At 37.5% G+C, this 23,238-nt stretch overlaps 1 protein-coding gene across 2 annotated transcripts in view; it reads right to left on the bottom strand.

Annotated features, from left to right (window-relative positions):
* Window positions 1-1,245: 1,245 nt before the first annotated feature.
* The window catches only part of BUB1B (BUB1 mitotic checkpoint serine/threonine kinase B), a 48,429-nt gene continuing 26,436 nt past the window's right edge, over window positions 1,246-23,238 (bottom strand). Inside the window, exons 9-23 of one of the 2 annotated variants that reach the window (XM_055316885.1) lie at window positions 22,986-23,215; window positions 20,754-20,866; window positions 19,271-19,386; window positions 17,661-17,710; window positions 16,483-16,543; window positions 16,257-16,362; window positions 14,078-14,352; window positions 12,160-12,293; window positions 11,726-11,869; window positions 11,039-11,136; window positions 8,088-8,237; window positions 6,755-6,897; window positions 4,581-4,752; window positions 3,595-3,701; window positions 1,246-1,806 (exon numbers count right to left, since the gene is read on the bottom strand). In XM_055316885.1, the coding sequence (XP_055172860.1) occupies window positions 1,575-1,806; window positions 3,595-3,701; window positions 4,581-4,752; window positions 6,755-6,897; window positions 8,088-8,237; window positions 11,039-11,136; window positions 11,726-11,869; window positions 12,160-12,293; window positions 14,078-14,352; window positions 16,257-16,362; window positions 16,483-16,543; window positions 17,661-17,710; window positions 19,271-19,386; window positions 20,754-20,866; window positions 22,986-23,215 (2,131 nt within the window). In that variant the 3' untranslated portion in view covers window positions 1,246-1,574. The remainder of the gene's footprint in view (window positions 1,807-3,594; window positions 3,702-4,580; window positions 4,753-6,754; window positions 6,898-8,087; window positions 8,238-11,038; window positions 11,137-11,725; window positions 11,870-12,159; window positions 12,294-14,077; window positions 14,353-16,256; window positions 16,363-16,482; window positions 16,544-17,660; window positions 17,711-19,270; window positions 19,387-20,753; window positions 20,867-22,985; window positions 23,216-23,238) is intronic. The other variant, XM_055316886.1, reaches the window with a different exon arrangement.

The raw sequence follows: 23,238 nt of genomic DNA, 5'->3' as shown, positions 1-23,238 counted from the left end.
AAGTACAGCCAGGGTTGGAGGGGATGGGGAAACGGAGGGAGAGGTGGCAAAACAGTTGCAAGTTCTTTAATAAAGGAACTTCCTCAGATACTTTTCCCTTCCCTCAGAGAGGACTTTCAGAGACCAAGCGCTTTGGTTTTTCAGCTTTGCTGCCACTAAATGGTAGTTAAGCCTATGTTAAGAAAGAATCTAAATTTACTGTCCATCCTAAGACTCATGATTTTATGTGTTAAAACAGAGGAAGGATTGAGAAATGAGGAGAGCAGAGAGGAAGAAGGGCTCAGTTACATAGAAGATACAGATATATAATTTTACATCATCAGTTCTATGAGAAGCAAACATGAAAATGTTTGAAAAGTTTTATTTTGGTTAAGAACAAAAATTCCTAAGTTGATTATCTTTCAGATTCAAGTTATATTTCAGTGCTTCAACTAACTATATATGCTTAAATATTTTTAGTTGAGATATACTTAGAATTTTCTGCTTTCCAGCAATCTTAGAGCAGTAACAGTGACAACTAGAGTAAAGAAAAAAATAATTAGGCACCAGCAAGGAGGCAGGCACAGTTGAGAATTCTGATATTTAGATATGAAATAGATCATCATTGCCTCTATCTTCCAGTTTTCTTCCCTATGCCCAAAGCCAGATATAATTCATGCTTCTGTTTGGGGGTCCAATACTTCATCTAGATCTAGCCTCTCCCCAATTATTACATGCTTCCAAGTTATCTTTTTATTCTGGCCTCTAGCTCTTCAAATCTTCCAATCAACAAAATTTCCTTCCATTCCTTCATTGATGCTCACCTCACCAAGTCATTCTGCAGGTAACAGACTGGTGATTGTTCCATTTCTGAAAGGTTGCTAGACTCCATTCAAAACCTTTTTCTTCATAACAGCCACGGTCCTAATCAAGAGACCTAGTAGCCACAGCACCACAAGATTATATAAATAGACCAAAAGGTTTGGTGGATAAAAAAATGAAAACATTAAAATAGAATCAAAACAATGTTGCCACTTGAAATTTAAGAAAATTTGGCCTTGTAAAAATCATTTTTTCTACCTTTAAATCCAGGCCACTTAAGTGGAAGGTGAGGAATGGTTGGCTATTTTGACTTGTTATGATTCTATCATGGCAGTTCGATGCCTAGTAAATATATAATTCCACGGTAAAACAGCTCCTGTCTGTGAAATCAGGCCGTTTATTATCTTAGTTGACAAAAAGTAGATGAGATGTTAGAAGCACAAATTTAACAAATACTATTTTATTACTTAAAAATACATAATGATCATAAGGGTACATGTCAAAAATTACAAAAGAAAAATGTACAGGAAAAAGTGGAGATAAATGTATTAAAAGACAACAAGGTACCCATTCATATAGAGTCCATTGAGAAAAAAACAGTTCTTGTTAGTTAGATAAGGCCAAGAAAAGACACAGTGCTATGTAGAAAATGCCAGTTACCTAGAAATATTGCTTTAGTAAAAAGTAGAAATGTATTGGTACTGTATCTAAACATGTCCTGAATTAAATTATAGCATACACAGGTCCAGTGCTCCACAATACAACCATCAGTTTTAGGTAGGAATCTGTGAGAGATCTGTTTGCCCTTCCTGCTGGAAGAGCAAAGCCCCAGGACTGATTAACTTCCCTACCTTCCATAAAGCTTTGTTCAGGTGATTTTGGAATGTGGTGTCAAACACCCCACTCATTGCTGTTCCAAGTTCCCTCAGAACAGACACTGTGGACTCATCACTGGCATTCAGAATCCGCACAAAGAGTTTATTCCACAATTCACCATCTTTTAGCCTAAAAATATATAAAACCATTTCCATCAAAATTAAACATAAAAAAGAATTCTGTATTTAAATTGGAGATACATTTATGCACTAAATGATTTAAGGTAATACCTAGAACTCTAAGGTTAAAGTTCATTCAAGTAGTGCTTTCAAAGGGTAGAACAACAACAACAACAACAAAAAAAAAAAAAAAAGAGAGAGAGAGAGACCTCTGGAGTGGGAAAAGCCATTAATACAATGCATGGAAAGAGACAATCTCTGATCTGAATCTATAAATTTCCGCTGTGTGCTAAGATGCAGCACTGCTCTACAAAAAGAAGAAAAGCGAATTTTCTTCCCCTCCTCTAACTTTCCTAATGTCTAGGTCATTAGAGTGCAGTTATTTTCCTCCTGTCCAGAATTTTATCATCTTCACAATACTCCAAGGATCCTAAGCTTGACTGAAGTAACTACTGCTTAAGTCTACAATGTTTAACTTAAAAAAAATTTTTTTTTAACCAGAGAAGCTTCTATTATTGTTTAAGGCAGGGTTGTTAAGGAACCCCAGTGACCTTACCTGTTTCTGTTTGTGTTAGACCCACCTAGGACCATAACCACCTGGAGATACCTGAATTTATCCTATAGGTCTTACATTATATTTCAAGCATATTTTTTATTTTTTTAAAAAATTTTATTTATCTATTCATGAGAGATACAGAGAGAGAGAGAGGCAGAGACACAGGCAGAGGGAGAAGCAGGTTCCATGCAGGGAGCCTGATGCGGAACTTGATCCTGGGACTCCGGAATCATGACCTGAGCTGAAGGCAGATGCTTGACCACTGAGCCACCCAGGAGTCCCTAAAGCTTATTTTTAAAGTATGTTTTAGAGAAAAATAAGACTGGCCAAACTCTGAATTAAATAAAGAAAAAATAGAATTCATTTGTTGGAAGTAGGGGGAATAGAGAAAGGGTGTTAAATTCTCAACAGTGGTTTTTTTTCTTCGAGCCAAAGAATATACTGGTAAGTGATAGAGTGGTAAGCTTATTCTAGCTATGATAAGCTAAAGTGGCACATGGGATATTTAATAAGTTTTATGAGTAGGCTTGAGGGAATTTTAAGGTTCTGAGACCAAGCAGCCTTATTAAGACAGCATTTACTTCTCCAAGGAGATTCAGTTCTCTGCTTTGGTTCTATCCATTCATTAAATAAATAGCCTAAAATTAGTATATAATTTTGAAATTTTAATTTTCTTCAAGAGATGCTTATTAACTTTGATAACAATAGCTATTAAAAAGAGGTATAAGACTACTATCAATTGGGATCCCTGGGTGGCTCAGTGGTTTAGCGCCTGCCTTTGGCCCAGGGCATGGTCCTAGAGTCCCAGGATCGAGTCCCATGTCAGGCTCCCTGCATGGAGCCTGCTTCTCCCTCTGCCTGTGTCTCTGCCTCTCTCTCTCTCATGAATAAATAAATAAAATATTAAAAAAAAGACTATCATCAATTGATTATAAAATTATTTGTACAAATGGTCCCATTAACACTTCTAGAATGAGAGGCTTCCATACTATAGTTACAGTCAATATGACACATCTAGGTACAGAATGTTGTCCTGGAGTCTGAGTAGTTTAATTCTTATTTTTAATTAGCAATTCCTTTGTTCTGCACTAGCTGCTCCATTGATGTTCTGATGAAAACCATTGAAATCAATGGAATCATGGCATCTGGACTAAGAAAACTAAGGCTGCCCAAGTAGAGGGCACTCAAGAGAAAAAGAAAATTATTTGGACAGGCAAAGACCCTGGAATCACCAATACTTACTCAGAAAGATTTTGGCTAAGTCTCCAGAGGGACCCATCCCAGAAGACCTGTAGATGTTCCTTGAACAACAGTAAATGTGCTAAATCTGCTATACCAAACAGATCTACCTGAAATCACAAAAAGCACCATCAGCTAAAATAAACCTCTGTTACTATCATGGCAATTTATTTATGTAGAAAGTTGAAAGTTATTAGATTATCTAAGTTTATTTTAACATACATTTTAATAGACTGTTCCCTACCCTTACATAAAAGGAGAAGCTCCCTAAAGCAGTGATCAATAGAACTAACTCTCAGAAGTATCCTTAAGAACAAAAACGTAAAAGGAGAAGCTCCCTAAAGAAGTGATCAATAAAACTAACTCTCGGAAGTACCCTTAAGAACCTAAAAGATTAGGTTCACATCACCTAAAGATGTGAACAAAATTATCCTGAAGAACAAAAATATCTGACCTGTCAAATTCAAATTTGTAGACCTACTGAATGTACATGGACTCTACCTGTGATCTACATGGTCCACATGGCCAGTTCAAGTTCATGCTACATATTCAATCAGCAAATAACAAATGTCCAGAGATGAGTCAGAAGGGATTTTGTATATAATGCTACCATATAAAGCAATTTACACTTGTAATATTTTTTATATACATTATTTCATTTAATCCTCACAAGTCTGATATACACAGAGCAGATTGTTATCCTCATTTTGCAAAGATTACAGAAAATTACTTATAAAAGACCACACAGATTAGTGATAGAAATGGCCCTGACACTTAGGTTACTGAGTTAGCCACGTGTCCGCACGTGTATGTGTATAGTCTTCAATGTTGTGACAGAAAAATTTTGCTTGACTTGGTGATATTTGAAAACTAGGTCATCTATTCCAGGGGAGACAATTATCAGTAAATACCAGCTTTCGAGGCTTATCCATATGAGAGAGAGATTAAGAAACCCTCTCCATATTTGCTCATGCTGGTTTTACACTTACCTGGTAGGGAGAAGAACAGTTGGCCAGGATCTTTTGTCCTTCCAGGATTTGTACAGTCCGAAAGCCACTGAGGATAAAAACATCTAGCTGCGCCCTAAGGTCGACACTGTAGGAAAAGTCCACTATCTTCAAAGCTTGATCGTTCTTATTATAATCATAGAGATCGTAGATTCTAAGTCCAGGTTTAAGAGAAAGGGATAATAAAAATAGGCCATGAAAGAAGCTGCAGAGCCGCTCTTTAAAAAAAAAGAAAGAAAGAAAGAAAAAACAACAAAATAAAGACTGCAGGTGTGTCTTAGCTATGCCAACAGCTCCCTCCAGTGGTCAGCTATGAAAATGCACCTGTAAGAGCAGTGGCAGTGTCCACTTAAGTGGGGAATGTTGAGATTAGTCTAGTGACACAATCGAAACCATTATGTATAGCCACCACAGAACATTCATCATATTAAATTTTTTATAGAAAATAAGTACTGGAAGTAGAGTCTAAGCCTAGACACATTAATACAGTAGCAATGATTTACACACTGATGAGAATTATGGAAGAAATTTAAGCTTTTACAGTCATAGCCTTTCCTGTTCACTACTATAGATTAGGCTTTCCAAGTGTCATTCAGATTCCTCTTTCTCAGAGTTTAACTGAAACCAACATACGCTTATTATTGAGAAAGCTGCCACTTATACTGTACACTATTCTGTTTTTATTAAACTAACACCATATTCTCTCTTACTCTTAGTTATAATTCCAACTGTTATTTACTAACCTCCCCAAAACAAACAAAAGAAAACCTAGTAATACTAATTCACTATTAATTATATTTTCCGGGATCCCTGGGTGGCGCAGTAGTTTGGCGCCTGCCTTTGGCCCAGAGCGCGATCCTGGAGACCCGGGATCGAGTCCCACGTTGGGCTCCCGGTGCATGGAGCCTGCTTCTCCCTCTGCCTGTGTCTCTGCCTCTATCTCTCTCTCCCTCTCTCTCTCTGTGTGACTATCATAAATTAAAAAAAAAAAATTATATTTTCCTTGGGTTTATCAATTCCATATGATAAAGCTACTCTCCAAAGAGACATATAATGGAGGGCAGGTGATGTAATGAGCACTGGGTATTATATAAGATCAGTGAATCACTGACCTCTACCTCTGAAATCAATAATACAATGTTAACTAACTGAATTTAAATTAAAAAACAAAAAACAAAGAACAGCCCAGGTGGCTCAGCAGTTTAGTGCCGACTTCAGCCCAGGGCGTGATCCGGGAGACCCAAGATCGAGTCCCATGTCAGGCTCCCTGCATGAAGCCTGCTTCTCCCTCTGCCTATGTCTGCCTCTCTCTCTCTCTCTCTCTCTCTCTCTGTCTGTCTATCATGAATAAATAAATACATAAATCTTTTAAAAAATTAAAAAAATAATAAAAAATAAAAAAACAAACATATAACTTTATGTGAGAGAAAAGAATGAATTATTTTTGTTTTCCTTTTGTCTCTGTTTTCCTCTTTCCTCAGTTCCCTCAAATCCTTGATTAGTATCAGTGATAGATGCCATGATTTTAAATATAGGTTTTGACTAATCCCATCACATACACACAGCACAGAATGATATATTTTCTTTAAAATTTACAATTGCTCCCATTTTTCCTTAGCACAAAATATAACATTTGTGGCCATCATAAAACTATGTATTTCCTGCTCCTGTGTTCACCCCTTGAATCTGACAGCTAAACTGAGTTTAATTTGAACACTAAGCCACTTTCCTTGGCATAGTGTGCATTTGCTCTCTGGTTTAGCCACTTCTCTCAGCATTACTTCAATTTGGCCTGACTTCAGTTTTTAAACTGAGTAGTGCCTCCATATTGCTAGCAACCTCACTAAATCTGCGCTAGCCCCACTCAAAGAAAGACTACACAATCTACTTCACATTCCTCCAAATATTCATATTTTATATCTCTTCTTGCCAGGAATCATCACAATACTCAGAGTGGTTAGCTTTTTTTCTATTTCCTCAATGTATTTTTAAAAATTCTTTTAAACTATTCCCCTTGATTACTGACTTTTATATAGCAAATACTTTAACATACAGTGTTCCTCAATATGATATTTAACAAGAGGCAAAAGGAAATGGAAACTATTCATATTTTAAGAGAAAGTTGACAGAATTATAAGAGAATGAAAAGGACCAACCCGTTTCTAAGAATCAGACTCCTTGGACTCAAGTCACCATGGACTATTTCTGCTCTGTGTAATTTCTCCACTATTGTCAAAAGGTTATAAATAACCAACACTATTATTTCATGGGTAATAAGTTCACCGTGTTGAAGAAGATCCTGGAAACAAAAGGACAGAAAATTCACTATTTCTTAAGTTGGGGTGACTGTACTTACACTCAGTACCTTGCCATCTGCTGCTATGTACTCCTCGTTGTTCTCTACCAGGATGTGGGCTCTTTCATAGGTTGGGTCTTGGTCCCATTTCTAACAACACTGCTCTCCTATAAGACTATAAGGATTTAATGAAATAATGGATGAAGAACTTCAAGGATTAGCTAGGCCCATAATAGGTGCTCTATAAATGGCAGTTTCAAAATACCCTCATTCCAACCATTTTAGAGATTTTATATTACCATCAAAATATGCAACAAACCTTTTCTAAAAAAAAATATTTAAATTCAATTTGCCAATATATAGTGTAACACCTAGCACTCATCTCATTAAGTGCCCTCTTTAGTGCCTGTCACCCAGTTACCCCATCCCCCCACCCACCTCCCTCAACAAAACTTTCTTAAGAACATTCCAGGGGTTCCTGGGTAGCTCAGTCAGTTGAGCGACCAACTCTTGGCTTTGGCTGGGGTCATGATCTCAGGGTCTTAGGATCAAGCCCTGAGTTGAACTCTGCTCAGCATGGAGTCTGTTCTACTTCCTCCCCCTCTGCTCCTCCCTCTCCTTGGTGTGCTCTCTCTGAAATAGACAAATCTTAAAAAAAAAAAAAAAAAGTAAAGAAAAATTATATGACCCACTAAAAGGCAAAAAACATAATTTGGAAGACATAGAGCAAGTATCAAAACCAAACATAGAAAGAATATTGGAATTATCACACCAGGAATTTAAAATAAGAGTGGCCATGAGCTGATAATGATCATAGTTAAATGAGCAGGTCATTGGATAATTCTGGTTTTGGTCTATGTTTGAAATTGACATAATAGGGGTGCCCAGCTGGCTCAGTCAGTAGAGTGTGTGACTCTTGGTCTCAGGGTCATGAGTTTGAGCCCCATATCATGTGTAGAGATTATGTAAATAAATAAATCTTTAAAAAAAAAGATAAAGACAATTGACATAATAAGTTAAAAGTTTTTGATCAAAACAACTTGGGAAAGGAAAATGATCAATGCTTTTAGTTTATAATTTAATTGGTCTATTTCTAGAAGATTAACAGGAATTTTGCACTAACTTCCTTTGCTAAATGGAGCACAAATCTCTACTTAAGGACTTTAAATGATATGCCTTCATATTATTCAAACCTGAAGCGTGAAGCAGTTTATATATTGGTGCCAAACAATACAACCATCTTGGTATTGGTAACAGCTGCACAAATGATCATATTCCTCCTTTAAACGTTCCTTTAACTTGAAGTTGATATAAAAGTCCCATGGGACAGGTTCAGATGATACCTGAAAGAAATTTTTAAAAATAAGAGCTATTAGAATCTCTGGTTATGGTTGGTAGATTAAAAACATTCCCTCTAGCCTTTGTGATACCCCAACAGAAATAATAGTAAAGGAATGTTTTAAAAGTCATAATTCTCTAATAAAAAACACAGCAGCAACAAATTCCAGAAGCTGAAAAGAGGACAGTAAGAGTTAACAATCCACTTAGACTCGAGGAAAGCTGATTCTAGCAGTGGAAAAAGCTGAGAGCAACCAAATTTATGCTACAGGATCATCTCCCCACAGTATAAAACTGATGGCACCAAATACCTAGAGAAGTAAGGGTAGAGATGGAGTGAACACAGGTGTGGTTGAACTCTATTAATGAGGAAGTTAAACACACATTCCCCTGCTACTCCTAAAGCCCAGCCTAATAACTGCCTCTCCTGCATTCTAGAAGACCAAAAGTTTACCCCTAGAGAGCATAACACAGGAGAGCTCTGGGCTAGAGGTCACTAGACACTGTTAAGAGGACAGGGGGAATTAAATGCTAAGATGTACCTGTCAGCCCATACACTCTCCAGACTAATTTTCCCATTCAGCTTTCAGAAGGTAGTAGCCAGGATTACAAGCTCCAGGCAGGATATTAGAAGTTTTCTCTGAAGGATCTGATTAGGTCAAGAAAAAGACCTCAAGGATTGAAGCATTTTATTGAATGGCCAAGCAAGATCTTACAGTGAGGCCCAACAGCTGTCAAGGTCCTATATACACAGAGCTTTCAATTAGCTTTCAGAGTCCCACACTTAAATGTGAATAGAGTGTCAAAGACTTGAAGAAAACAGTTCAAAACAGACAAAAGGAAACAGATATGCAAGGAGAAAAATATTTAAAACATCATAAATATACTCAGAGAAATAAAGAACATTTCATCTTTGAAATGAAGAGCAGAATGTCATAAAGAAGAAAATTCTGAGGGCAGCCCAGATGGCTCAGCGGTTTAGCACCGCCTTCGGCCCAGGGCGTGATCCTGGAGACCCAGGATAGAGTCCCACGTCAGGCTCCCTGCATGGAGCCTGCTTCTCCCTCTGCCTTGTGTCTCTGCCTGTCTTTCTCTCGCTGTGTGTGTCTCTCATGAATAAATAAATAAAATCTTAAAAAAAAAAAAAAGAAAATTCTGAGAATAAAAAAGAGCTCGGGCAAATCAAATGCATGACAAAAGAAATTAAAATCCAATAAAAAGTCTGAAAATAAAGTCAACAAAACATTCCAAAAAGTAAAACAAAAAGACAAAGGGACAGAAAAGGAAAAAAAAAAGATAAGATTTTTTTAAAGGATCTCTAAGAAACCCCCTAACCCAATAAAAGGAATTCTAGAATGAGAGAACAGAGAAGACTGAAAAGATCTAATTTATTCTTTGAATTTCTCAAAACTGAAGAGGTTTCCACATTGAAATGGTCATCCAGTGTCTAACATAGATAAGCAATAAGAGATATTTACCAAAACATGTCCTTGTAGAATTTCAGAATACTGAGGACAAACAGAAGATCCTACAAGGATTCAGGGAGAGAGAAAATAGTCTCACACAAAAAATGGCTAAAGACTTTAAAAAGCAAGGCCACAAGCTAAAAGATAATAAAGATGATCTTTAAAATTTTAAGGAAGAGGGCAGCCCCCCCCGCCCCAGGGCGTGATCCTGGAGACCAGGGATCGAGTCCCACGTTGGGCTCCCTGCATGGAGCCTGATTCTCCCTCTGCCTGTGTCTCTGCCTCTCTCTGTGTGTCTCTTGTGAATAAATAAATAAAATCTTTAAAAAAAAAAATTCTAAGGAAGAAAAGTTTTGAATCTAGAATTCTTTTTTTTTTTTTTTTTTTTTTTTATTTATGATAGTCACAGAGAGAGAGAGAGGCAGAGACACAGGCAGAGGGAGAAGCAGGCTCCATGCACCGGGAGCCCGACGTGGGATTCGATCCCGGGTCTCCAGGATCGCGCCCTGGGCCAAAGGCAGGCGCTAAACCGCTGCGCCACCCAGGAATCCCTGAATCTAGAATTCTAATATCCAGCCAAACTACCAATCAAGTAAAGATGAGGGATAAAAAATTTTCTGACATGAAAGTTTTCTTTTTTTTTTTATTTCTTTTTTTTTTTTTTGACATGAAAGTTTTCAAATTTATGTTCCATGCATGCTTTCTCAGGAGGCTTAAACCAAAAAAGAAATAAAAATGGGGCAGCCCGGGTGGCTCAGCTGTTTAGTGCCACTTTCAGCCCAGGGCATGATCCTGGGATCGAGTCCCACGTCGGGCTTCCGGCATGGAGCCTGCTTCTCCCTCTGCCTGTGTCTCTGCCTCTCTCTCTGTCTCTTATGAATAAATAAATAAAATCTTAATGAAAAAAAGAAAGAAAAAGAAATAAAAATGGGAGCCAATATTACAGGGCATCCAATATAAAAAAGAGGTAATGTGATTCTCTAGGATAACGGTGAATGTTAATGTCAAAGTCATACTGTGTGTGTGTGTCAATGTCAAGCCCAGAATATAATTTGTCCAGATTGGAGTAAGCCAGAAAATTTCAGGATATTTCCTCAAAAAAGACAGAATGGATAGAATATTTAGTTTGGAAGAAAGAGGAGATTTACACAATTGCCTCTCATTTTTTATATCTGATCCTGGCACATATGCTGAGTGATTTTTTGATGTCTTACCGACTTTTCCATCAGGAAATTTATGGACTATTCATAGGATTTGGCAGTACCACGGGTCACGGTTATGGCTTCAACCCACATTATTTTTTTTACAAGGTAATTGAAATGACAAAGAATCAGTCCCACCTTTATTATGGTTAACTCTGCAGAGTTTCTTGGTGTCACCCAGAATAACTTGTAATCTTCACATATTAGGTATTGTTTAATGCAATAATCTTCATTACCTGTTAAGAAGGTTTGATTCCATTTAAAAATCACTGAGTATGAAAAAATAAATAAATAAAAATAAATAAATAAAATAAAAATCACTGAGTATGTATAGCTCCTTAGCTTTTACTTCCTGGTTTAAGGGCTAATAGTACTTTATGTTTGCCAATCAGCAGCCAGTTACAATACTTTTCAAAATCATTTGTTAAAAGTTAAAGAGGGGAAGACAGAATCCATATTGTTACTGGGACATGAACTTACTGTGTCAATCTCTATAATGCTGTTTCTTTTTTTTTTTATAACGCTGTTTCTTTCTTCCTTTTTTTATACTGAGTTTGTTTTTTGTTTTAGTATATGTGCTGCCGAAGCGAGCACTGTTTTTTGTTTTAATTAAGTAAACTCTACTCCTAATGTGCGGCTCAAACTTACAACCCTGAAATCAAGAGTCACATGCTCTACTGACTGAGCCAGCCAGGTGACCCTATAATGCTGTTTCTTATAATCTAAAAATATTTACTGTGCTCAAGAATTAAGCTCAAGTGCAAATAATTACTTAACTTGTATACTGTCCTATAAAAAAACACCGTGTGTTCAATTGATACTTACTCAATTCAATTTCCTTTTCTATTTCCAAATTAGGCATTGGTTTATCTTCTATAAAAAACTCTGCAGAGGCCCTCAGCTCCAAGAGAGAGTTTAGTAGTTGTCTGCGATACTGTGGACACCAAGGTGACTGAGTAGGGTTGTCTGCTGGGGGGGGAAAAGGTTGAAAAACAAAACCCATTACCCACAAACCCTAATATGGGTGTTATAAAAAGGAGAGGAAAAAACACAGTATTTGCACAATCAACAGAGCTAACCTAACACCACTCATCTAACTCAGGTCTTTATGTGTTCGCTTAATACTGATTCATTCTAGAAATTTCACAATTTATGGCAACTTTTCTACAGAGAAAAACATATAGCTCAGTTTGCTGAGATAAGTAAGTGTTCACTAGACATGGCAGAGGTTTGCTTACAAGTGGTATGCAGGAAGTTACCTGAAGTTTCATTAGTAAGCTCCAGTTTTTCAGGAATTTGAAGACATTTGATGGAGGAGGAACTTGTAACTGAGGCAGAAGACCCAGAGAACCCTGAGGAGTGTGTGGCTTCACGGCTGTCTTCAATAATTGGGCTGAAAGAACCACAAATGAGTCAGTCCTCATAGGGAGAATAGATATGATCTTACCTTTGTTATTTTATTTAATATTCATTAATCTAATTTTCAAAGTCCATTATTTTCCTGAAATACAGATTCATAATCAGAATTTAGATGACTTTATCTACCCTGGTTGATAAGCAATGCTCAGCATTAGATTTTCTAAATTATGCTTTATTTATCTAATCTTAGCAAATGCCTAATCTACGTCTATTCTAAACTATTGAGAAACACTAAGATACTTGTTTCTCTTCTATAGACTTTTTTTTATTAAGAAAAGGTTGGGACGCCTGGATGGCTCAGTTGGTTAAGCATCTGCCTTCTGCTCAGGTCATGATCCTGGGGTTCAGGGACCAAACCCTGCATCAGGCTCCCTGCCCAGCGGGGAGTCTGCTTCTCCCGCTCCCTGCCGCTCCCCCTGCTTGTGCTCTCTTGCTCTGTCAAATGGATGAATAAAATAAAAACAAATTTTTTTCAAAAAAAAAAAAGGGAAATCCAAATCACTCAAGGTGAATACATGCTAGCAAATGTGATAGAAAGTTTGTTGGACAACAATTTGAAAATGTAGTTTTAAAAGCACAAATTGGCAAATTAAAGAATATTACTAAAACCAAAATTGTTTAAATTAGCTAACTTTTAAATATAGATAGATCAGGGCACCTGGGTAGCTCAGTGGTTAAGCATCTGCCTTTGGCTCAGGTCATGATCCCGGGGTCTTGGGATCAAGTTCCACACTGGGCTCCCTGCAGGGAGTCTGCTTCTCCCTCTGCCTGTGTCTCTCATGAATAAATAAGTCTTAAATAAATAAATATAGATAGATAGATCATAAGGCTTAGTCTTTGACTCTCTATGCCATTCCTCCATACCATTTTTTTTCTTTTCTTTTTTTAAATTCATGAGAGACACACAGAGAGACGCAGAGACACAGGCAGAGGGAGAAGCAGGCTCCCTGTGGGGAGCCCAATATGGGACTTGATCCCCAGACTAGGATCACAACCTGAGCCAAAGGCAGACGCTCAACCACTGAGCCACCCAGGCATCCCCCTTCATACCATTCTATATTCATTTCCACCTCTCCATTAAAAGATACTTTTAAAAAAAATTATTTATTTACTTACTTACTTATTTAATTTATTTATTTGAGAGAGAGAGAGAGAGAGAGAGAGAGAGAGACAGCAAGAACAGGGAGAGGGGCAGAGGGAGAGAGAGAATCTCAGGTAGACTCTACACTAAGCACAGAGCCCAACACAGGGCTTAATCTCACAACCCTGAGATCATGACCTGAGCCGCAATCAAGAGTCCGAAGCTTAAAAAAAAAAAAAAAGAGTCCGACGCTTAACCAACTGAACCACCCAGGTGCCCCTAAAAGATACTTTTTAAAAAGTACATTTCCAGTTGCCTATCTAAAGTCAGTGTCAAGCTATTCTCTCATTATTTAGAACTTAATATTAAAGGAAAAACAAAATGCTTCCTGTCTCTCCATTAGGTAGGTATACTTTGCCAAGTTTTCTCAAAGACATCAGAATCCTCCTGGGGCTTTCAGTCTCAGAACCATCAAAATTTACTTATTCTAACCCTCATATTCAAATCAATTACCAAAGCCCACCACCACTTTATCAGGGGAAGTCCTACTGTCATGTAAAGCACTTAACACAGTATTTGGCAGTTAGTGAGAGCTTGATAAATGATGACTCTAACTGACAAGCACGCACAGAATACGAGATCACTCAGTCTGGTTTATGCAACCTACAGTCAATCACCTGAGTTTCTTGATGCTGAGAGCTGGATTGTAGATGGTGCCATAAGCAGTCTGCTGGTCCTCAGAGATCTTCACATCTAGATCCTCCTCCTGCAGCAGTATCTCAGGATCAGAAGGGAGATCCTTCAAGGACATTATCTCATGAAAAGGAGTGGATACAAAACGAGCTGCTCTAGCGAAGTCACAGGTGTCTTCTGGGTTAGGACATATAGTTACATTCCTGAAACCTGTGATAATAGCATCCTCACTCAAGGGCTCAATTCCTGTAAATTCATCCTGAAATAAAAACCCCATAAAGTTTAGCTGAAATATTTCAGTGAGCACATGGAGGGACTATCTTTTTTACTTAGAGAGACAGACATCAGATAAGTGATTTTCAACACAGGGTATTAGAATCTCTAGAAAAGATAATATAAAAAAAGCACATGGTAAAATCTGGGGAAAAGTTTTTTTTTTTTTTTAGCTTTTATTTATTCATTCATGAGAAACACAGAGAGAAAGAGGCAGAGACAGAGGCAGAGGGAGAAGCAGGCTTCATGCAGGGAGCCTGATGTGGGACTTGATCCCACGACTGCAGATCACTCTCTGGGTGGAAGGCAGATGCCCAACCACTGAGCCACCCAGGCGTCCCAGAAAAAGGTTTTGTATCAAGAAAACAGCAGACTGTATGTTATAAAAAAACAAAACACTGTGAGGATTCTCCACACAAAGGAAAAATATTGGACAATGTTTCTTCCCCTATCCAATTTAATCTAAGAGTTAGAGGAATAATACTATTTTTCTTCTGGCTTTAGCCTAGAAAAATGGTCTGATAATCTGCTATCCTCCTAGCTTTTAAGTCTTCTTCTATGCCACATGTTGAATTTTTATTTTATTTCTTAAAGATAATTCATGGTCACAGTAGAAAATATGGAATACAAAGTATAAAGTTAAAAAAAGGAAAATATTTAAAATATTTCTTTGCCTTTCAAAGATTGATTGATTGATTGATTGATTGATTTAGAGTGAGTGAGTGAGGGAGTGCGGGAGCAGGGGAAGTGCAGAGGGAGAGGGAAAATCTCAAGCAGACTCCCTAATGGGTGTGGAGCCTGAGACAGGGCTGGACCCCAGGACCCTGAGATCATGACCTCAGTCCAAACTAAGAGTCAGATGCTTAACCAGGGCAGCCCCAGTGGCGCAGCGGTTTAGCGCCGCCTGCAGCCTGGGGTGTGATCCTGAAGACCCAGGATCGAGTCCCGCGTCGGGCTCCCTGCATGGAGCCTGCTTCTCTCTCTGCCTGTGTCTCTGCCTCTCTTTCACTCTCTCTGAATAAATAAATAAATAAATCTTAAAAAAAAAAAAAAAAAGATGCTTAACCAAATAAGCCACCCAGGTGGCCCCCTTTGTCATTCAAAGTAATACATGTATATGGTTTAAAAAGTCACCTGGTTGAAAAGGTTATATTGTGAAAAAGTCTCCCTCCCATACTTGACCCCCATCTCTACACCAATTACTACTCCCCAGAGGCAACTGTTGTTACCATACACATATTACCTGGTAGGTTATATGCACACACTTAAGTGCATACACTTAAAAAGGGTTTTAGAGCCATCTGCTGGCTCAGCTGGTGGAGCACATGACTCTTGACCTTGGGGTCTTGAGTTCAAGCTCCATGTTAGGTATGGAGCCTACTTAATAAGTAAATACATAAATACATAAATAAATAAGGTTTTATAACAAGTGAAATTATAGCATATTTGCTAGTATATTTTAGCTATTATAAATAATGTTGCTATGAACATTCATGTACAATTTTTAAAATTTAAACATGTTTTTAATTATCTTGGATATATACCTTGGAGATAATTGCTAGGTCAGAGATAAATGGTAACTCAATGTTGAACATTTTGAGGAACTACCAAGCTGTTTTCCAAAGTGGCTGCACAATTTTATATTCCTACCAGCATTGTATGAGGGTCCTCATTTCTCTACATTCTCATCAACACTTGTTATTTTCTTTGATTATAGCTATCACAGTGTACGTGACGTAGTATCTTTCCATGCTCTGACTAATGACATTAAGCATCTTTTCAAGTGTTTAAATTTTAAGCTAGTGATTTTAGTTTAACCCTAACTTTGTGAGAATTGAATGAAACAATTCACTAGTCTGCTTATATTAACTTAGGAATACTGTTTCTTACACAAACATCTGGAGATACATCCTCATTGGAGTTGATGCTTTCTGAAGTTTTGAGAACTGCAAAGGGTCTTCTTTGGGCTAAGACCTGTGGGGGAGCTGCAGGAGGACTGCAAAAAAACATATCCCATTTAACAATTTATTTTTCTGTTCACATAGATAACAGTAACCCTTAATGCATCCTCATTTACAGTAATAGAAGACTTTTGTATCAAAACAAAACTTCAAACCTGGTATTTTCTTTTTCTGAAAGAAGAAACTCATCAAAAATGTAGAAAGGCATACTGGGACCTGTAAAAAAAGAGAACAGATTTATGCTTTTAAGAGTAAATGCCTATTCTTTAAGATATCATTTAGTATTTTGTACTGTTTGGAAGCAGAAAGGTAACCGGTTTTTTATAATGAACAATTTCAAAGATATAACAGTAGAGATCATTTAATATCAGTTATCTAAACATGGATGATTGTGTTTCATCTTTATTCCCCACCACTATCACTACTTTCAAACCCAACCCAACTTCGAATTATTTTAAAGCAAATCTAAGACACATCATTTCATTTGTAAATATTTCAGTATGTATTTATAAAAGAGAGGATTTTTCAAAAAAGCATAATCTTCAAAACATAACCATACCTATAGGATTAATAATTTCTGAATATCACATATCAATTACAAGATTCACCTTTTACCAATATTATTTAGCAAGTTTGAATTGGAAATACAGATTCATATACTGTGACTGGTAGAAATACCTCCTAAACCATTTAGATTCTATAGGGTTTGTTGTTTTAGTTTTCTATTGAAGAAACTGGGTTGTTTGCCCCATAATGCTGGAATTTTTGCCAATTACATCCTCCTGTGTTGTTTAACTTGTTCCTCCAGGCTTTGTACTTTCTATAAATTGGTGGTTAGAGTTAGATGTTTAATCAGATTCTATTTAATTTATTTTAAACTATTAATAGGTAGATATTCATGTTTTTAGCACTTTTAACATATTTTTAAGTGAAGAGAGAAAAAATTTGAGTATATATAGCTTTAGTTTTAAACATTTTTTTCCAAAAAAACATTTTTTTAGCTACTGGATACTAGTAATAGGTTTAGCTCGGTATACACCACTAAGGTGGAAGATAATATTTGGTAGTTAATATAAATTTAAATTTTCATTTAAATTAAACATTTTAAAGCACTGAGGAATCTTACAAAAACAAAAAACACTCTTTTAAATGTCTCTCCTATCTCAAATCATATGCTTATAACTGAATTCCATGATTCAAAGACACAGTATTATCTTAGTTCTCCTTTGTCTTCTTGTAACTACCTTTACATTAATTAAGAAAAATATTTACCACATATTATATAATGTGTTTGTTTGGTAAGTTTTTCATGACATTGCCAAATACAGCTCACCTTTAGAATGAGGTTGTTCTTGCCAAATGTTTTCTGCAAGTGAAGTCTCCCTAGAAAGAAACTTATTTTAGAATATGTCCTAAGTACCCACAAAAAGAATTTCTTAAAAGTCCAAGATGTTTTTTCATTAAATATAATCTTCACTCTAAGATAAAGAAAATACTCAGGGATGCCTCGGTGGCTCAGCGGTTTGGCGCGCCTGCCTTCGGCCCAGGGCATGATCCTGGAGTCCTGGGATCAAGTCCTGCATTGGGCTGCCTGCATGGAGCCTGCTTCTCCCTCTGCCTGTGTCTCTGCCTCTCTCTCTGTGTCTCTCATGAATAAATAAATAAATAAAATCTTTAAAAAAAAAAAAAAGAAGAAGAAAATACTCTATCTAGTACAGAGGTGCCTGAGTAGCTCAGTTGGTTAAGTGTCTGCCTTTGGCTCAGGTCATGATCTCAGGGTCCTGGGATCAAGCCCTGAATCTAGAGCCTGTTTCTCCCTCTCCCCACTGCTTGTGCTCCCTCTTGCTATCTCATAAATAAGTAAGTAAGTAAGTAAGTAAGTAAATAAATAAATAAATAAATAAATCTTTAACAAAAAAAAGAAAAAGAAAATATTCTAATACTGTTGATCCAAATTCTTTAAGAAAATAGAATTTCAGTCATTAAAATTGTTTTTTTTTTTTTTAATTTATTTATGATAGTCACAGAGAGAGGGAGAGAGGCAGAGACATAGGCAGAGGGAGAAGCAGGCTCCATGCACCGGGAGCCCGATGTGGGATTCGATCGCGGGTCCCCAGGATCGCGCCCTGGGCCAAAGGCAGGCGCCAATCCGCTGCGCCACCCAGGGATCCCCCATTAAAATTGTTATAGAAGTATACTTGATAATAGATGTTATAATATTAACAATATAAGCAGATTACAAGATGGTAAACTCTCATTTTTATCAAATAAGACAAAAAATAGAACACATAAGGATATACTTATGTTAATAGCAATAATCTCTTGGTTGTAGACATGGGTGGTTTTCTCTTTAAAAAAATATATTTGGGATCCCTGGGTGGCTCAGTGGTTTGGCGCCTGCCGTCGGCCCAGGACATGATCCTGAAGTCCCGGGATTGAGTCCCACATCAGGCTCCCTGCATGGAGCCTGCTTCTCCCTCTGCCTGTGTCTCTGCCTCTCTCTCTCTCTCTCTGTGTGTGTTTCTCATGAATATATAAATGAAATCTTTAAAAAAAATAAAAATAAAAATAAATAATAAAAAATTACGTTTGAAGGATGCCTGGATGGCTCAGTCAGTTAAGCATCCAACCAACTCTTGATCTCAGCTCAGGTCTTGATCTCAGGGTCATGAGTTCAAGCCCGTGTTGGCTCCATGTTGGGTGTGGAGCCTACTTAAAAAAAAATTTTTTTTTAATTTAAAAATTATATTTGATTGTTTCTATAAGAAACATGTATTTTTTAAATGGAAAAAAGTCTTCCCTCATTAGCATCAGAGCTTGTGTTGTGACAGAAACTTGCAAACATTGTCTTGATATTAATAAAAGACTTCAAATCACTAGAGTCAAAGGTTGGTTCTAAATGCCCTTCCATAAGCATCATCTCTTCTACCACTGTGGTCCTACCTGGCACAAGAGTTTACTGGAAAAACAGAACTGGATAGGGCCATTCCTGGTATTTCCTGAGACTCCGAGGCAATTTGTAGTTCAGCTGTCTCCTTTGTAGGCATCTTCTCTTCTTGCTATTTGCATTAAATAAATAAAATCGATGTGTCTCTTATATCTAGAAAATTCTATTTTCAAGCTTTAGTTTTAAAATTACATTTATCATACTCTTCCCCTAGATACTAATCACATAAAACCATATAAAATATCTATTCAATAATTTACATTACTAGTTTCTGTTGTATTCAATGGAGCAGTGCCAAGCATATACCAATTTCTTTGGGTAACCCCATTTCAATGGAACATGACTAGAATAAAAAGCTGAAATCCAGAAGTTACAAAACAATAGCTTAGAGCCTAAGAAGTCAATAAATTACATCACTTCTAGTGAGACAAGTTCCAATTGAGGTTGTGGGACCCAGGAAATTTAACAAAAATCCCCTACCCCTGGACAAGCAGAGCAGGACTAACTCCATTTTGTGCTGCACCCGCCTTGTGCCGACCTGCTTATTGCTTAGGGCGCTGCCCTGCCCTAGTCAAGCCTCAGGGCACACCCTAATCAGAAATCGGCTCAGTGATAGGTCAGTTCAATAGGATACTTTAGGGTAAAATGTAATTCAATCGGCCACCTGCCTGTGGATGACATGACTGTGCAACTTTCTGCATATCCCATTGGCCACTGGCCCCTATAAAGCTGCTACCCCTCTTAGTTTCAGGGTCCAAGTCCCTGCTCCGCTGTGTCGGGTATACTTGGACCCAAGTTCGAGCTTGTAAATAAACCGTCGTGTGTTTGCATCGGTGTAGGCTCCTTGGTGGTTTCTCAGATTCGCAATCTTGGGCACAAAAAGGTCACCTGTTAAACTACTTTCCTGTTGGACTTTGTTGCTAATAGCTATGAAACTACCAGAAATCTGAACGGGATTTTGGAGGACTTTTATCCTCTATGCTTTTATATTGTTTAAATTTGTTTCAGTAAGTGTAGTTTCCTGTATTAAAAAAAGAGAAATAGGGGCTCCTGGCTGGTGCAGTTGGTTAAACGTCTGACTCTTGGTTTTAGCTCAGGTCATGGTCTCAGGGTTGTGAGATTGAGCCCTATATGGGCTCTGTGCTCAGTGAGGAGTCTGTTTCTCTTCTCCTTCACCCTCCGCCCCTCTCCCTGATTGTGCATGCTCTCTCTAAAATAAATAAACACATCTTTTAAAAAAAGGAGAGGGGCGCCTGGGTGGCATGTGCTTAGGGTGTGATCCTGGGGTCCTGGGATCGAGTCCCACATCGGGCTCCCTGCAGGGAGCCTGCTTCTCCCTCTGCCCGTGTCTCTGCCTCTCTCTGTGTCTTTCATGAATAAATAAATAAAATCTCTCTTTAAAAAATTTTTTCCTTTAATTTTAAATTAAATTTAAATTTAATTTTTAAATTAAAAAAATTTAAAAAGAGGAGAAATTACCTTATCACCCATTCTTTCTCGCTGAGTAGTTTGAATTTCTTTTAGCTTCTTCTCCATCTCTTCAATCTGTTTCTGCATTTCTGCTCTCTTCTCTGCACTGGTCAGTAGCTCAGCTAGAAATGGTAAGGTTGGCTGATGCATTACTCCTCATAGCAATTTATTCTGTCAAAAACTGTCTTTGCAGCCCATGGCCTCAACAAACATGCTAATATTACAGATGAGAATAATATAAACGAAGCAAAGTCCTCTGCTTGAGCTCTAGGCCTCTATTCTTTTATTTATTTAGTCAATAAGAACCAGAATATCTATGATGTTCAATGCACAATTCAAAGCATTTACGTTTCAGTGGTACATAATACAAAGTCCTTGGTCATGTGACACTAACATTCAATTTGGGACACACACACACACACACACACACACACACACACACACAAATTAATAAGAAAATCAGGGCAGTCCCGGTGGCCCAGTGGTTTAGTGCCACCTTCAGTCCAGGGCAAGATCCTGGAGACCCGGGATCAAGTCCCACGTCAGGGTCCCTGCATGGAGCCTGCTCCTCCCTCTGCCTGTGTCTCCACCTCTTTCTCTTTCTGGGTCTCTCATGAATAAATAAATAAAATCTTAAAAAAAAAAAGTTAAGAAAATCACTGTTAAAAATAAAATAAAATAAAATAGGTGATATAAGAAGGTGTGACTGAGTAGGATGGAGGTCAGGAGCTACTAAAGACCAGTAAGCAGGGAAGATCATTTTAAGAGAGTGAGGTTCATAAAGCTGTAACCTGAATGACAAGAAGCCAGTCATATAAAGATCTGGGGAAATAGGACACGTGGGTGGCTCAGTGGTTGAGCGTCTGCCTTCGGCTCAGGGCATGTTCCTGGAATCCTGGGATTGAGTCCCACATTGGGCTTCCTGTAGGGAGCCTGCTTCTCCCTCTGCCTAGGTCTCTGCCTCTCTCTCTCTGTCAGTCAGTCAGTCAGTCAATAAATATAATATAATATAATATAATATAATATAATATAATATAATATAAAATAAAATAAAATAAAATAAAATAAAATAAATAAAATAATAAAATAATAAAATAAAATAAAATCTTAAAAAAAAAAGATCTGGGGAAAGATTCTAGGCCAAAGTTGGTGCAAAGGCCTTAATGCAGGAATAAGATCACTGTGTTAAAGGATTCCAGAGAAGGCTAGCATGATTATAGAATAGTAAGAGGGAGAAAAGTAAAAGATGAGGTTGGAGAATTAGGCAGGAGCCGAGTCATGTATGGATAAGAGTTTGTACTGCATGGTAAGACAATGAGAAAACTTTGAAGAATTTTAAGTAAAGTAATGATAGGACTTGGACTTTTTATAAAGATCATCTGCTAAAAAAAAAAAAAAAAAAAAATCATCTGCTATCAGTAAAATGGACTGATAAGGCCAGACTGAAAGCAGAAAGTCTAACTGTAGTAGTCTACCTAAAAGATCGCGGTTTGGATTAATAATAAGAATGGTGATAAATGAAAGATTTGGGAATTTTTTTTGTAGTACAGTTGATAGGCTTATTCATTAGATGTAGGGGAATGGTACAGAAAGAGAGATCATAGGTGATTTCATCGTTTTTTTTTTTTTGGCTTAAACCAACTGGGTGCATGGTGTTCCCTTTCACTGAAATGGGGAGGCCTGTGGTATGTGTATGTGTTAGGGTGTGGCTTTTGGCAGAAATCAGTGAATCTGTTCTGGCTATGTTGAGTTTAAAACATCTATTGGAATAGCCAATAGATACAGGTAACTGAATATTAGCCTGGAGTTCAGGTGAAATGTCAGAAATAGAGATACAAATTTGAGTGTTCTCAGCTTGTAAACAGTATTTAATCCATTACCTACTGATAGTTGTAGAAAGAAAAGATAATTGGAATATTCCAGGACTCTATCCTGGGCCTCAGGAAGAGGTCTTTGATGAAAATAGCATTGAAGGAGACTGAGAGGGAATACACACCAAGGAAAAAGCCAAGAGAAGCATTTCACAAACAAGTATTTCATCAATGGTGTCAAACGAAGCCAAGACGTCAAAAAAGATCCAGACTAATAAATGGCCACTAGATTTGGCAAAAAGGTTGTTTCTGGTGACCATGATCAGAGCTGCTTCACTGAAATGGAGGGAATGCTTGAGAAAATAATGGGTAGTGATGAAGATTACAATTCCCAAGAAATTTTGCTATGAACTAGATCAATACACATTACCTTCCCTTTGCGCTTTTAATTTCTTCCGGAAAACTTCAGCCCGGATCTCTTCAAAGGAGAACTCCCCCACTCCTGCATAAATCTTCTCCTTACAATACATCATCTTCTCTTTCTTCTCCTGAGACTCTTGCTGATGGCTCTGAACTCTTTGCAGGAGATCTCCTTCTTCCTTTCCAGGCTTTCTAGTGCTTAGAATATGGTTTATACTAGGTTCAATTTTACATGGTGTCCTAAAGAAGCAAAATAACTATTA

This window comes from Nyctereutes procyonoides, unplaced genomic scaffold, assembly GCF_905146905.1.
Source record: "Nyctereutes procyonoides isolate TBG_1078 unplaced genomic scaffold, NYPRO_anot_genome, whole genome shotgun sequence".
NCBI lineage: Eukaryota > Metazoa > Chordata > Mammalia > Carnivora > Canidae > Nyctereutes > Nyctereutes procyonoides.
Note: the sequence above shows the minus strand (reverse complement) of the source record. Positions and strands in the feature narration are given on the sequence as shown.